General features: G+C 41.9%; 1 protein-coding gene across 11 annotated transcripts in view; it reads right to left on the bottom strand.

Moving 5' to 3' along the window:
* ZC3H13 (zinc finger CCCH-type containing 13) overlaps window positions 1-14187 on the bottom strand; it is a 92389-nt gene extending 78202 nt beyond the window's left edge. For 4 of the 11 annotated variants that reach the window (XM_075532988.1, XM_075532993.1, XM_075532997.1 and 1 more), the window contains exons 1-3: window positions 13739-14187; window positions 9652-9777; window positions 9281-9390 (exon numbers count right to left, since the gene is read on the bottom strand). In XM_075532988.1, coding sequence (XP_075389103.1) covers window positions 9281-9390; window positions 9652-9768 — 227 coding nt within the window. In that variant the 5' untranslated portion in view covers window positions 9769-9777; window positions 13739-14187. The remainder of the gene's footprint in view (window positions 1-9280; window positions 9391-9651; window positions 9778-13738) is intronic. The other 7 variants (XM_075532996.1, XM_075532995.1, XM_075532998.1 and 4 more) reach the window with 4 other exon arrangements.
* Window positions 14188-16371: the final 2184 nt, after the last annotated feature.

Genomic DNA, 16371 nt, shown 5'->3' with positions numbered 1-16371 from the left:
GCTCCTGTAAAGATATGTCCTTGGAAGCTCTATGGGGAAATTCTCTGTTCTATATGGTTCTTTAAGACTTTACAACTTACGCTGGGAATTACAGAGAAGCATATTGTCTGTTCAATCAGTTTAGTAAGTGGCAAACACAAAAGAGATGGAAAGCAAAATTCCCTTAAAGAATACTCCTACGGGGGGGGGGGGCAGTCTTTAATTTTACCCAGAAAGTCCAGAGGCCCAAAGAGCCACAGTAATACTGAAAGAGAAGAAGAGAGCAGGAGGCCTCCTACTTCCTGGTTTTAGAACACACTACAAGGCCTCGGCGGAGACTGTCGCTCATAGCAGCCATATGGGACAGACTAACACTGCGGCTCCAAGGGAGCACGAAGATGAGGCTTTCTGGTTTAGAAACTCACAAGGTCAGTTTAAAATTTCTACTCCATCGTATAGGGTCACTATGAATTATAACTGACTCAAGAGCAATGAGACAGAATGAAAGGGTCGGTCATTGCCTTCATGAACAACCACCCCCTTTGCTAAAGAACAAAAGTGAGCCAAGTTATCACAAGTAAACATTTACATTAGAGATAATCATAGAAGATTCCTGATCAAAAGTGGAAAAGACGAAGAACATAATTTTAAATTCTTATGGACTCCAAACTTCCTGGAGCCATGAAGGCTGGATGAACCCTGAAACTACTGCCCTGAGATTATCTTTAAATCACAAACTAAGCATGTCACTTAACATCGTCCTAAAACCAAACAACAGCTTAGCTTAACTACTGAAAACGGTCGACAACATTATGCCCTTTAAAGTATGATATATGTATTAAATCCTAATTTAACAACAAATTAAACAATAATAATGACTTGCTAAAACGAACAATCTCTGTGGCATCACATTGACCAGAGCAACGTGAAGGTTTGAACCAACAACCCCAAACTCATTGCCATCTCGTCGGGAAGTGAGTGATGATGGGAGGAAGGACTCAGAGAGGATGAGGACAGAGTGTGCCCACAGTTCTCTTAAGGACAAGGGAAGTTAAAGAATGCTATGTTCCTCTTTGACCATCAAAATATATCTAATCAGGATGCAGACCTCAGTCCATATACAACAAACTCAAATGGATTAAAGACCTGAATGTATATCCTAGAACTATAAAGATTATCAATGAAAAAGTAGGGACAAATATAGGGGGCCTAGTACATATTATCAAACATAATATGACATACATAGAAAAAATACAGAGTAGATCGATAGAATCCCCTAAAAATAAGAAACCTGTTATCATAAGATTACACCAAAAGGACAAAAAGAAAACCCCTAGACAGAAAAAGATGAATAATGCAATTAAAAATCAGCAGAGGCTATGAACAGACACTTCACCAAATAAAACATCCAAGCAGCCAACAAATATCAGGAAAAGCTGGCAATCACTAGGCATCCAAGAAAAGCATATCAAAACAGGGTGAGATATCATCTTACCCACAAGCTGAGAGCAAATTTTGAAAAAGCAGAAAGCAACCAATGCTGGAGAGGGTGCAGAGAGACGGGGACCCTCACACACTGCTGGCAGGACTGTAAGTCAGCATAATCACTGCGGAAAGCAATGAGGCGCCCCCTCAAAACATTGGTAATTGAAGCGTACCATATCATCCAGCAATAGCACGACTTGGAAGATCAAGTAGTGCTACAGAAATAAGTACCGCAGCATGAACAGATGTGAGTACGCCCATGCTCATCATCCTGGTGGCACAGTGATGATGCCTTGGTTGCCATATACAGGGCCGGCAGTTCAAAACTAACAGCTGCTCCGAGGAAAGAAGATGAGGGTTTTTACTCATCTTACATCCTGGATACATTGCCTTACCACATGGGACACACTGTCAGGAGAGACCAGTCCGTGGAGAAGGACATCACTTTTGGTAAAGCAGAGGGGCGGCGGAAAATAGACAGGACCTCAATGAGCTGGACTGACACCGTGACTGCAACAATGTGTTCAGGCACAGGAACAATTGTGAGGCTGGCAGAGGACAGTGCAGTGCTTTGTTCTGCTGTGCATAACATCGGTGTGGGTCAGAACCAACTCGATAGCAAGAACAGCAAAGAGTTACAATCTCAGACACTCACAAAGGTAGTTCTACCCTGACCTATAGGGTTCCGCTGAGTCAATACAGACTTGATGGCAGGGAGCTTTTTCATGTTCAGAGCAGTATTAGCCACACTAGCATGAAGATGGAAACAACCTAAAAGCCCCTCAGTGGAAGAATGGCAAAACAAGCTTTGATACATACCCTCAATGGAATACTATGCATAGTTTAAGAATACGGATGAAACACACATAAACGCATTTAGAGGATATTATGGTGTTTGCAGTTAGTAACATAAAAAGACAAGTATTTTGAGACCAGTTTTATCTCTCTATCTACCTATCTATATCTATATCAATATGTTTGAATCAAGAAAAGGTTCTCACACCAAAAGAAGCAGATGTGATAGGTTACTGGGGGTGGGAGGTGAAGGATGGAAAGGGAAGCAAAGTTTACAGAAAGGGGAAGATAAGATCCTGCATGCAGGAGAAGGGGAAAGAAGATGGGGCATGCAGAATAAGTTGTTTAAAATGGTGAATGGCAAAAACAATGATCTGATGTGTAAGAGATGTGTAAGAGATGTCCTGAGACTACTTTCTTAGCCGGCGTGACTTAACACATCATCCTTCTTTTACCTTGGGGATATGGTCAGCTATGAGACAAAAACCACACCTCTATCAAAGCTATTCCCCTGTGTACAAGAGCCATCTGGGAAACAAACAAACAACCCAGTGAAACAGGAAGAGTATGTCCAAGACCTCTCTCTGTCTGATGTGGCGGAGGCCCAGAGACCGTGGCACAGAGAAGCCAAGGCTTCTCCTCACCTGGTCCGAGACACTGGGATATGAGACAGAATGACAGGCCAGCTGACTCTCGGGCCCCCCAGTAGCAAAAGCCCAGGGACTGCGAGGCTGAGGCCTGGAGAAAGACTGGCCCACTGGATGAGGAGTTTGCTGTGAATCGATGACTGCATCCTAGCCCTCAGTAGAGGCTGAGACCAGAGACAGATTTGGTTGCTGGCTGAGGGGAGGTGTTGCTTTACCCTTACATTTACTGATCCTGGACTGTGGTAATCTACTAGCTTCCTCAATAAGGCCCTTTAATTATGAGTCTTATCTGTGAGCTCTGTGTGCCCATAGCAACAAATTATCAAGCCCAGCACAGATGCTGGTGTCAGATTACTATGGACGAGGCATCTCCGGACCCCTGGCAAATAGGGAAGCCAGAGGAGTTTGGATATGTATGCTCCTACACTATTAATGACAAAACTTAAAATAATTTTTTTAATTGTGCATGTATGTGTGAAGAAATCACATGGTCACATCTACGTCAAGTGATAGCTGATTAATAAGCCAATTCTTTCGATTTAATCACTCATAAAAAGTACATGATTAAGTAAATAAATCATTTGAGTCAATTCACTATGAAGGAACATATTCCTATTTGCATGTATATTTTATAGGTCTATAGATATTAAATGTCTTGGTAGTTAATAAGCACCAGTGCTCATTACAATGCACATCTACATTTTATGCGCCTTAGTTTCCTTCACATAATAAAAGTTCATAATACATATACTGGTGACCAACTTTGCCCAATTCCTCTACAGCAGAAATCCACAGACCCAAATGGAATCCACCTCATACGAATTCTGGAACTCTTGAGATTCTATGAATGGACAAAGAACTACAATACACATGGATTAGGAGAAGCTAACTTCATGGAGTCCATATTAGGACGGAGACAGCAGACCCTGCATGGAACAAGGTGCACAGAATACAGGTTAGGTCTATGAGCTGGGAGAATACTAGTGGCACTGGCTACCACAGCTCAAGAAGGGAGCCTAGGCAGGGGGAATTAACAACTCACCAGGAAAGAACCATAGTCGCTTGAGTTGAAAGTCCAAGTGGAAAAGTGGAAAGGAAGCCTGTGGGGTGGCAGTTGAAATTGTTGGGCCCCAGGTTCTAGTCCCTATCCTGGATTGAGCCTGGGCAGGAAATGAGTAACTGGCTGTTCCTACTTAAGAATATACCAGATCCACACCAGTGAACTGGGACAGCTTTCTCACCCTTACTCTATGACCAGCCAGGGTGAGGCTTTCCCTCACTCCCCCAGCTTTCCTCCACACAGACCACACACTGCACCATTCCAGAGTCGACTCAGCTGCACCTGAGTTGCCTGGGTGAATGGCAGCTCAAATTGTAGGGAAATTCAGGACCCTTGTCTAGAGCCTCCACCGTCAATGTAGCACATGTTCATACCCTTTCTCTGAGCTCCTGGTCCAGCTCCTTTCAGCAGATCACACTACAGGGGGCATCGCTGCAACAATTACCTGAGCTTTTACATTTGTTTTTCTTGCCTCCTCCCCCCCCCCACTTTTCTTTCTTTTTAATGGTCAATTTCCCCCATTCCTTCTTTGTTTAACTCATCCCCCCTCCCATCTCCTCACCTTTAAAAATTATTTGCTCAGCCCCATCTAAGAGGAGTAGGGCATTGTTCACCCACTAGTCAGCCACACCTACCGCTGAGTGCCACCATTTGCTCCCACACCACGAGCCCAGCCCAGCGACAAAGGTGGACAATACTGCTCACCTGGGCTGCCGATGCGCTTAAGGACAGGCAAGCAGAGATCTGTGCCTACACTCCCTCCAGTCACACCACTCGACAGAAACAGGAAAGGGAGTGGCTACCATAGTGTCCACTCCTCCCCACCCACCCTTATGTATTAACACAAACCGAACTTATAACAATTATGAAATGGATAACGCCACAACCCAACCAACTGAAATAATAACAGAATATTCTGACAAATTTGAAAATCTAAAAGAAATGGGCGAATATCTAGAAACACGTGACTTACGTAAACCAACATGAATGGAGGTAGAAAATCTGAACAGGCTAACAGCAAAATAATAAAATGAACCAGTAATTAAAAAACTCTCCCAGTCCCCACAAAAGGCCCTGGCCTTGATGACTTCACTGGAGAATTCTACTAAATATTCAAAGAAGACTGATAACCAATCATACTCAAACTATACCACAATGAAGGAAGGAATGCCTCTAAATTGACTGTATGAAGTGAACACAACCCTGACACCAAAAAGTTACAGTCCAATCTCCCTCGTGAAAATAGGCATACAAATCCTCAACAAAATCCTACCCAGTAGACTCCAATACTACATCAAGAGTAAAACACCACAAACAAGTGAAACTCACATCTGGTACACAGGATGCTTCAACATTAGAAAAACAATCATTATCCACTGTGTACATTAAAACCCCCACATGATCATATCTATTGTTGCAAAAACGTCATTTGATAAAATCCAATACCCATTCCTAATGCAAACTCAGCAGAATAGAAAGAAGAAGGGAACTTCCCCCACATAATGAAGGCATGTGTGTAAAACCAACAGCCAGCTTTCTCCTCAATGGGGAGAAGCTGAAAGCCTCCTCCTGAGACTGGGGACCAGACAGAGAGGTCCTTCATTCTTCCTACTCAGCAAAGTAGTTTGTGTCCTTGCCAGGGTCTAAGGAAGGGAAATTAAAGGCAGTCAACTTGATAAACCAGACGAAAATTATTCCAGATGATATAAGATACATAGAAGATTCCCGAGACTTGGCAAGAAACTACTGGAAAGATTAGCAATGCAGCAGAGTACAAGATCAGCATACAAAATCCAGTCTGATTCTTTTACCTGAGAACTCTGAAAAACAGTACCATTCACAATAGCAGCCCAAAGATGACGAACTGAAGAATAAACCTAGGCAGACTAAAAAAAAACCCTATACAAAGAAAACTGGGAACACTACCACAAGAAACCAAAAGGGACTTACCTAAGTAGAAGACTATACTCTGCTCATAACACTGTTGCCATCTAGGGCAGGTCAGAACTGCTCCTGTGAGTTTCGGAGTCTGTAACTCTTTACAAAAGAGAAAGCCATCGCTTTCTCGTGAGGAGCACCTGGTTGTCTCTTAACTGGGGGGCTGGCAGTTAGCAGCCCAATGTGTAACGACCATGCCGCAAGGGGTCCCAACAAAGTGATCCATGAATACAATGCAACTTCCACCCACGGTCAACCAACAGTCTTTAAAAAGATGGAAACAATAATCATTGACTTCATATGGGAAGGAAAGAGACTCTGGATAAGTAAAGCACTACAGAACAAGAATAAAATAGGCTCTCGCACTACCCTGATGAAACTATTAGTTACAATAGACAAGCCACCCGTGCACTGGACACAATGAGACACAGATGAGTGGAGCAGAAATGAGAAGAATTTATTTATCCACTTATGGACAGTTGATTTTCAACAAAGAGCTCAAATCCATTTTATGGGAAGAGGAGTTTCTTTAAAAAATGTGCTCACAAAACTGTGTGTGCATTAACAGAAAAAGAAAGAAAAACAGGTCTATACCTCATACCATATATAGAAACTAATTCAATATGGATCAAAGACCTAAATATAAACCTAAAACTATAGAGATCACCAAAAGAAAAAAGAAGTAAATTTCTATATCCTAATTTATGATATGAATACACTATTAAACATAATAAAAATGCATAAACAGCAAAAAATAAACTGGACAACTGGGACCCTTCTAAAAATTATGTTCTAGGCGCATCAGAAGACTTCTCTAAGAGAGTGATAAAGAGAACCCATAAACTGGGGAAAAATATTTGGCAACATTTCAAAAATTTAGAAAATGCAACACTTCAACAACAGAAAGGTAAACAGTCCCGGAAATACTAAATACTGTATGAGTTTACTATTATGAAAAGTCAAGGAAGACTTCTACAGAGAAAAACCAAAACCACATTCTTTGATGGTTACCAGGGAGGGATGTTAATTCCAAGTCAGAGTGACCGTAACGGACATGGCAGGAATGCCCCTGTGGGTTTCTTAGACTCTAACTCCATGGAAGTAGAAAGCCTTATCCTTCTACCGCAGAGAGGCTACAGGTTTGAAAGTGCTGACCTTGTGGTTAGCAGCCCAACCCACAACTCACCAGGCCACCTTTCGTAGAGTTACAGACTCACCATTGTTGCCCTCACCATCTCAGAATTCTTGCTTTCCGCTTAAGCTCCTAGAATCAGCTCATTTTCTCTCCCCCCTCCCCCATGAACACTTGATAATTTATAAATTATATTTTATCATATCTCACACTGCCTGTAGTCTCCCTTCACCCACTTTTCTGTTGCCCATCCCCCAGGGAGATTATATATAGATCCTTGTAATCGATTCCCTTTCTACACCCCCCCTTCCCACTTCCCTCCTGATATCGTCACTCTCACCACTGGTCCTGAGGGGTTCATCTGTCCTGGATTCCCTATGTTTCCAGTTCCCATCTGCACCGCTGTGCATCCTCTGGTCTAACCAGGTTTGCAAGGTAGAATTGGGATAATGATAGTGGGGGTGAGGAAGCGTTTAAGAACTAGAGGAAGATTGTAAGTTTAGCTACACTGTACCCTGAGTGACTCATCTCCTCCCCAGTACCCCTCTGCAAGGGATGTCCAGCTGTCTACAGATGGGCATTGGGTCCCCATCACGCACTCCCATCACTCACAGTGATAGGATTGCCCCCGCCCCCTTTGGTACTTGATACCTGGTCCCCTTGACCCTTTGTGATCGCACAGGCTGGTGTGCTTCTTCCATGTGGGCTTTGTTGCTTCTGGGCTAGATGGCCGCTTGTTTACCTTCAAGCCTTCTTATATTTATGACAAGGACTTCAAAAAGTTCGTGGAAAAAAACACGCTTGAAGCTGCGTAATTTAACAAAGATATTTCTAAATCCAGTTTTCTTACTTTATTCTATATTGGATAGATTTCTCTGACCATTTTCCTCAAGAATGATTTCTATAAAATTTGAGCTGGCTAACCATAAAATTCAAAGATGAAATAAACCATATTAAAACCATAGTATTAACATAAATATAAAATAGTCTTCCAGTTGTATATACATATGGAATTAAGCATATATAACAAACGCTTATTATCCCATACTAGCAGAAAGGGCAAAAGTTAATCTAAATACAAGAAACAGTACTTAACACCACAAATACACTGAACCCATGCAATGTTTAAGTCAACAGAACATTACTTAATGTTAACTATCTGAATTTTTAAGTGTAATGAATTTCAAAAACTACCCAGAGGTTGTCTTCTTTAACATCCAGTTTTTTAAGCTGTTGCTGTAGCTAAAACAATTTACAAACTCAACCTTAGAAACAAGCAAAGTTTCTGTACAACAATCAATTAAGCTGCTTTGTTACAATTTTTCTATGTATGAGAGGGTCTTCAAAGAGTTCATGGAAAAATTCTATGACTTTTCAATTCCATTTGTCCACATACTCTGTGACGCCCTCAAATTACATCTTTAAAAGTTGTTAATTATAAAAATACAAAAAAAAATGAAAGGTCGTTATTTGCTAAGTTTCATTTATCACAGCCTTCTAGTGGTTACTTGTTGGACTGCTAACCACAAGGTCAGCAGTTTGAAACCACCAGCCTCTCTGAGGCTGATACTTTCTACTCCTATAAACAATTACAATCTCAGAAATCCACAGGGGCAGTTCTCTCCCTGCCCTACAAGGTTGTTATGAGTCAGAATTGACTCAATGGTACTGAGTCTGGGTTTTTTGAGTTTTATTAAAGGCAAAATGGAAAATTTTCCAAATAAAAATACACATTTCACTTATAATTATCCAAAAGATAAGGTATTTAACAAATACAATTTAACTGTAGAGTTTGCATTAGATCTTCTCTGTCATTAATATCCGAATTCAGACTATCTTAGAAAGCTATAATTATACCCATTTAAATGTTAACATATTCACATTTCAAAATAGTTTCCCCTCAATAAAAAGAAATTTAGACACACTGATGCTGCAAACACCATGGGATTTTGCCATCATCTTAAACTATTTAACACATTATAATAAAAGGAAAAAGTAAGCCATACAGATATATTTTAAAACTCTATTGTTAAAACAATACTGGACTAGTAAGCCAATTATTTTTTTTAATTTTAATTAAAATTTAACAAAAAATCTTACCAATCCTAGTCTATTGTTAAGATTACCACAAAAGTAAACAATCTGATAAAATATATGACTGTATTTCAGATTTTTTACACGTAGTTACAAAAGTGATCTTTTCAAACTGTGTGAACAATTCAGAGACAGAAATTCTGCAGTTACCTTCTGTACCCGCTGCTATACCCTTTGCCTCGAGGTGAAGGCCCGTGTATGAATCTGCACGTGTTTCCATAGAGGCAGGTTCCAGTCTTCAACCAATTCCGACACTGTGTCTACGAGATAGATAGTGTCATATAAATTTCACACGTATTGCTTAAAAAATGCTGTTGAAAAAGTAAAACAAATACTATAAAAATTCCAGCCAACCTAGGATACAGAATGAAACAAAGCAGAATAACCTATAAACCCTTTCATTCCTTTTTACAAAATACATTTAACTTTTTCTTTCTGATGCTGCAATATAGGCATGTTCACTTTACTTATACAAATCAGCACACCAATGAACAATGGTGGCTGTGCTAGTGACAACTCACCTCTGCTGTACTGCCCGTGCTGGGTCCAAGCCTTTCAAACACACTGGGTCTTCGAGATGTGCTATCAGATATGGTTTTGGTATTTTCCACTGTGACCTTCCTCCTAATTTTTGACATTTTGTCCTACTTTAACCAAAAAAGAGAGGGAAACTGTGAAACTCTCCAGTTTTGATTCAATGAGCCCATAAGTTACAAGAAATTCAAATTATTACACTACAGTACTATATATAATAATAGTCATAATAAATTACAGGGTTTTTTTCTTTGACAGAAAAGTCCTAAGTTGAGAGGCCAGTAGTAGGCAGAAAATATATTTTATGATAAGCTTTACTAGCAAATCTGAAATCTGTTGGCCAATATTCTACCTCTTCTGCAGGTGAACATGTAATATTCCATTTTTCCTGAAGTAAAATTTTCATAGTACATTCAACCTCAGAAAACACTATAGTTTGGAAGTTATTTATAAAAGTTGTTCCCAGATATATTTCCTCCTCAGTGAGGAACCCTGCTGGTACAGTGGTTAAAACATTTGGCTGCTAGCCAAAAGGATCAAGAGTAATTAATTTTTAATGATTTGAAGTTAGAAAACCGTTTTAAAGTAATTACCATGAAAAAGGTAAAGTGTCACACAAATGAACAAAAGTTTCTGTACCATATAATCACTGATCAACTGTTCTCCAGGTAAAGACCATCCATCCATCCATCCCAATAGACGGAGGCTAGCATGACAAGATAACCTATGATTTAACATTGCTGGGCCTCATTCTCAGCCCACACGTGCCTATCTAACAGAAGAGTTGGCAAAAATGTCTTATGTTCATTTGATTTATTGAACATAAAGAACTAGAACCCAAGAGAAGGCACGCCGAGAATGATCTTTTAGGAAATGTCAGTGAGGAAAACACTTTTAGAATTGGTATATGAGCAGGATGAATCAGTTAGGAATTAAATGTGTCACAAGTGTATATGGAAAGTTAGAGAAACAAAATTTTAAAGTTCCGTTGCAAGTACCGTATGTGCAGTTTTTCAGCACACTTTTTAATGCAGTTTTGTGGTAAAATTAGGTCAGCTTATACTCGAGTTCATACAGTAACTCCAAATGTTGTGTGGATACACGTGCATGTTCAGCCATCAACTCACTTCTAAAACCATTTGTTAATAAACAAAGTTGAACAGGTTCCTAAAGCTCACTAGCTAGTTACCTGGAATTTGGGACACAGGTACAGCATCCACTACACTGTAAGGAAACTAGCTCTAACCTTCCCATTTTCCTTCCACTCGTGGTGAGAACAAAACCAAGGAGGCTCTCACATAACCCATATGCCACCTGGGCTCCTCGGTTTTCTGAGAGCCCCACTGCTTTTCTTGCTGTTCTACCACCGGCATGGGATTTTACGCCCGACCTGCAGCGAGAAAGCAGGATTTCATCTTCTTGCTCCAATCATCCTAAGTCCTTAATAAAAGCTTTGAAAATGTCAAGGGGTTCTCCCGCCCCACCCCCTTTCCCTCCTAATCAGGGGATTTGGGCTGTTTGTTAAAAAAAACAAAAACATCATGGAAATTGCTTCCCACAAAACCAAAGTTGCTTGCAGTTGACATCAAGAAGTACCCAAGATTCACCTAAGTAGTGATTCTCTCGGGAATTTTATTTTCAGCTACTGTTGAGTCTTCCAAGTGACAGAAGACCTGCAATGAAGAAAAGATGTACTCTCCCTTCTTCCGAGCGCAACAGTGCCAGACTTTGCTTGCAAATGACACTGCATCCACGTCTAGACAAGGAGGAAAAAGAAACCGAGGGCAAGTTGTAAAAAGGAGGTGTTTTCCTAACTAAACTGAAGCTAAACAAATTCTGATCATCCAGCTAGGATAGCGAATCACTGGTGACAATTCAACCATAAAGTTACCTGAAGTTATATTAGTGAAATATAACATTTGCTATTTTGCACAAATTAAATTGCTATTTGCTTACAAAGAGAACATCAGGTAACTGTGTCAAAAACCTGTTTTTTAAATATATACACAATCTACATCAAAAACATACTTTTTTATAGGTACGAGTCGAAATCGACTTGATAGCAAGGGAGGAAGAGTTTTTTGATGAGTTGGAATGGACTCAATAGCAGTTTGGTTTGGCTGTTACACAGTAATAGCATAATAACAAGGAACTGTCAGATAAGTAATCAAAACTATGTAAAAGTGTTAACTAGTTGAATGAAATTCTACCCATTCAATTCTATTAAAAGGGCTATTTTTTAAAAGCTTTCTCACATTTCTGCTTCATATTAAGTTTGTTTGAAGCGTAGCTATAATGAACTTTATAGCGTAGCTATAAAGAACTTTCCAAGCATTCTTCTAGATTGTTTAACAGTAACCTTGAGGGGAACTCAAAACGTTTGTGGAAAAATTCCCTAATCTTTTACTCCCATTTTCTCACATACTTTCTGAAGCTCTCTCATTGAGTAAATCAACTCCAAACAGATAGTGCAACAGAACTGGCACAACTAAGCTAACTGCTGAGGTATAGTGAGTAAGGCAATACTGTAGCTCTGTATAGAATAATTTGCTCAAAATATTATATGTGCTCAAATTTCCCACTTTGGGAGAAACAACTAAGTAAAGTGAGTAAACAGAACTACAACATACAAAACTACCCCAAAATAGTAACTCTTAATGAGTGTAGGATATGGGATAGGGTAGAACTGCCTCAGTAAATCCTTTAACTGTACTCTTCATGTGAGTGGAAAGACCCACCTTCTTCATGGAGGGGCTAATGGTTTCAAACTACTGACCTGATGGTTAGCAGCCCAAAGCATAATCCATGACAGCACCATCAACATCAGTTAATTCCTCAACTGCTACATAATTTCCATTAAAATGCCTATATTTCTATATGGGTTGGGAGTAAGGAGATGGATTAAAGTGGTATCCACTGAAATCCATTTTTCCAAATGTACTTTACAAGTGCCCTGGTGGGGTAGGACGTCCCTCATCACCCATCAGTTCTTCCTTATCTGGAGATAGTTTATCTTTTAAAAATCAATTAAGTCATAAGGTGTTTTTGGTTTCTTTCTCCCCAACTAGCTTGTAAGTTCCTGAACTTTGAGAACAGTCTGTGTTATTTTATCATTTACAATGCTTATGAATGTTCTCGTCTTTTCAGTTTGATGGTTTCAGTGTACTATGATTTATTACAACTAAATATACTTTACAAAAAAGAACTTGGAAAATCTTTTTAAATCAGTGTATCTCTAAAATATTGTTTGGACTCTACAGGCATGCTAACTGGAACTATACACACACACACACACACACACGGCACTGCATACGCATATCAATTTATTGCAACAGCATCATGAACTTTGAAAACTTGATGTATGAAGATCTTGTCTAAACCTTCAAAATTTCCTCTTCAAAAATGCAAGAAACTTAACACAGTGAACACCAAAAAACTCCAAGGCCATGAATCAATTCTAACACGTAATCTAGGATTTCCAAGGCTATAAATCTCTCCCAGGGCAGACAGGACACTCTTTCTCTGGTAGAGGGAGGGGCTGGCGGGTTTGAATCACTGACCTCGTAGTTAGCAGTCCAATGCAAAATATGCAAAGTCGTTGGAATTCACCAAAGTCTAATATAACCGCATCATTACGATAGTCCATAAACAAGGCACTATCAGTATCATTTGCTCAAGCAATGTCAACTTAGGATAATTTTCCAGCCATATAGATTATGGTAACCCTTTTTTGAGAGGCAGAATGCTAAATCCTTTTTCAGATAGTTGCCAAAGTGACTACTTAGTGGATATGAAGATTAAGTAGCACTCAGCTTCCAGGCCGTTAAGTCGTTCTGCCAGGAAATGCACAAAACCAAAATCAGTCCCAAAGCAAGGCCCTTTTATCGCCTACAGGTGCAAAATGCAGAAGAGGTAACCTGTACATGTAAACGCTTAGTCCGCTACCCTTTCATTGCATACAGATGAGAATCCTGCTTCACGGCCCGACCTCCCACCCGTGTCACCTGCAGTGTCGAACGGTGCCCCCACGCGCAAGCGAGAAAGCCAGATCCATTACAAGGAGTCGCTACAGACCTAAGGGCTCGATGCTCAAGGAGGGCTCAAACTCCGGGTGTCACCCAAGTGGTGGCGGTGGCCTCGGCAGCCCCGGCTCCCCAAAAGTCTTTCCTCAAGTGAGCAGATTCACAGAACCCTTACTCCGCCCCGGGCTCTCCTCGTAAGCAGCGCTAGACCGTGGGCACTTACGCCGCCGCCGCCGCCGCCGCCGCTCCGAGAAGCGGGGGAGGAAAGTGTCCCCGCGCCTGGGCCCGGGGGGCGCCAGCGAGAAGGTGCGCGCGCGGCCCCCGGGAGGCGGCCTTCGAGGGGTGACGGGTCTCCGGGGCGGTGAGGCGCAGAACTTGCCGGCCGCGTCTGCAGGGCTAGCAAGGACCGGGCCTCGGGGAGAAACAGCGGCGACACAGTAACGTCAACGAGAAGCTAGCAGGCCTCCAAACGCCGCCGGAAGTCCGCTCAGCGCCCTGACTCCCCCCCCCCCCCCGTAGGACGAGCCAACTTCCGGCTGCCAGATTCGACGTCACTGCGGGACGCCGCCCCTCACAGGTACGTTGCGCGGACGCCCCCTCACGGGTACTTTGCGCGGACGCCGCCCCTCAGGGATACGTTGCGCGGACGCCCCCTTCACGGGTCCGTTTCGTGGACGCCCCTTCATGGGTACGTTGCGCGGACGCCGCCCCTCACGGGTACGTTGCGCGGACGCCGCCCCTCACGGGTACGTTGCGCGGACGCCGCCCCTCACGGGTACGTTGCGCGGACGCCGCCCCTCACGGGTACGTTACATTGCGTGGACGCCGTAGAGCGACCCGGGAGTCTGCTGACAGTTAAGGCGAATTGATCCCCAGTGAAAAGTGTAATGAAGAACAATAAAGAACACCCAATGTCTAATTCTAGGTGTGCAAAATGCCACCTTAGTGGGAACTACGTGCACCCATTCGTTTGCTTACCAAGGGAGCTGCCGACCGGTACCGGTGGGGACGTTTGTTCTTTGGTGGGGGGGGGGGAGAGGGGGATTGGGAAGGGGCTGGCTTTTTGTTGAATCATTTTATAGAAAAGCATGAGAGATGTACAAAAATGATTCCCTGCTTATTGTTATACTTGAAAAAAATTAGGAGGTTTGTTGCTAAAGTCCCTCTGCTTATTGTATTGATAACACAGAGAGCTCCTTGGAAAAGCGGACTAACACCAAACGAAACCACCTGCCAAACCTCAAATCAGAGAAGACTAAGTTTGCTACTGTTGTGAACCAAGTAACCCCTGTGAAAGGGGTTCGCGACCCACAGGTGGAGGATCTCCTTACTTAGTAAAGAGACAGTAAGACTACATGCCTCTCAAAAGTCGAACTAGAACCCCCAGCCGTTTAAAATCCCTGTCCAATACTGCCAACTTAAAGATTTGGTCAACTGCTCTATCCTTTCTAGAGGGCTCTGCTGTCATCGTGGGACAGAGTTTAGCGCGTTGGGGTGCTAAACTCAAAATCAGTCGTTCAAAACCACCAACCGCTCTGTGGAATCAAGATGAGGCTTTCAACTCCTTTAAAGAGTTAGTCTGGGTGTGATGCGGGGGTAGGGGGGGTGCTTTTCTATGCTGCCCTATAGGGTTTCTGTGAGTCTGAATGGACTCAGTAGATTCCTTTCTAGGCATTTCTTATATTACTGTGGAGCAAGTGGAATGCATTTTTGTGTTTTCTAAACGCTCAAGTAAAAAGTCACTGAAAATTGGGGACAGAAATCCCCCCCCCATCAAAGCCATTTTATTGCTCTATAGTTCAATCACATCAAGCAGTAATTGTACAGTTGCTACCACCATCATTTTCAAAACATTCTCTTTCTCTTGAACTCCTTGATATGACTTCCCCTTTATCTTCCTCCCTTCCTCACTGTAGCCCCTAGGAACCCCGATGCTACTGCTGTCCCAAGTTCATCAATGCTGGGTTTCATATACTTAAAAACGGAAAAACATGTAACACAAACTCAATAGCGTTACCCCCAATGACAAAACACATTTGAGATAAACCCCAATAAGAACAAAAACAAAATATAGAAAACCAGGTCTGGCCCAACGTGCATCAGAGGGAGGATCAACTAAGTTTTAACCGTTCAAGGTTAGTTTATGATTTTGATCTCCTATGGTCAAATCTCCAGTGCACTCTTATTTGGTAACCAGTTTCTTCCCATCCCTCTGTTATGGGTAGAGGGAAATCATCTGAGTCTTATTTCCTATGTAGATCTTTTTTTAAAAAACAATTTATTAGGGGCTCATACAACTCTTATCACAGTCCATACATATACATACATCAATGGTATATAGCACATCTGTACATTCTTTGCCCTAGTCATTTTCTTTTTTTTCCTCCTCTTTTTTTTTACATTTTATTAGGGACTCATACAACTCTTACCACAATCCATACATATACATACATCAATTGTATAAAGCACATCCATACATTCCCTGCCCCAATCATTTTCAAAGCATTTGCTCTCCACTTAAGCCCTTTGCATCAGGTCCTCTTTTTTCCCCCTCCCTCCCTTCTCCCCCCTCCCTCATGTGCCCTTGGTAATTTATACATCGTTATTTTGTCATATCTTGCCCTATCCAGAGTCTCCCTTCCCCCCCCCCCCCTTCTCTACCGTCCCTCTCCCAGGGAGGAGGTC

The sequence above is a fragment of the Tenrec ecaudatus genome, chromosome 15, assembly GCF_050624435.1.
Source record: "Tenrec ecaudatus isolate mTenEca1 chromosome 15, mTenEca1.hap1, whole genome shotgun sequence".
Lineage (NCBI taxonomy): Eukaryota > Metazoa > Chordata > Mammalia > Afrosoricida > Tenrecidae > Tenrec > Tenrec ecaudatus.
This window is presented reverse-complemented; position numbering and strand designations above follow the sequence as displayed.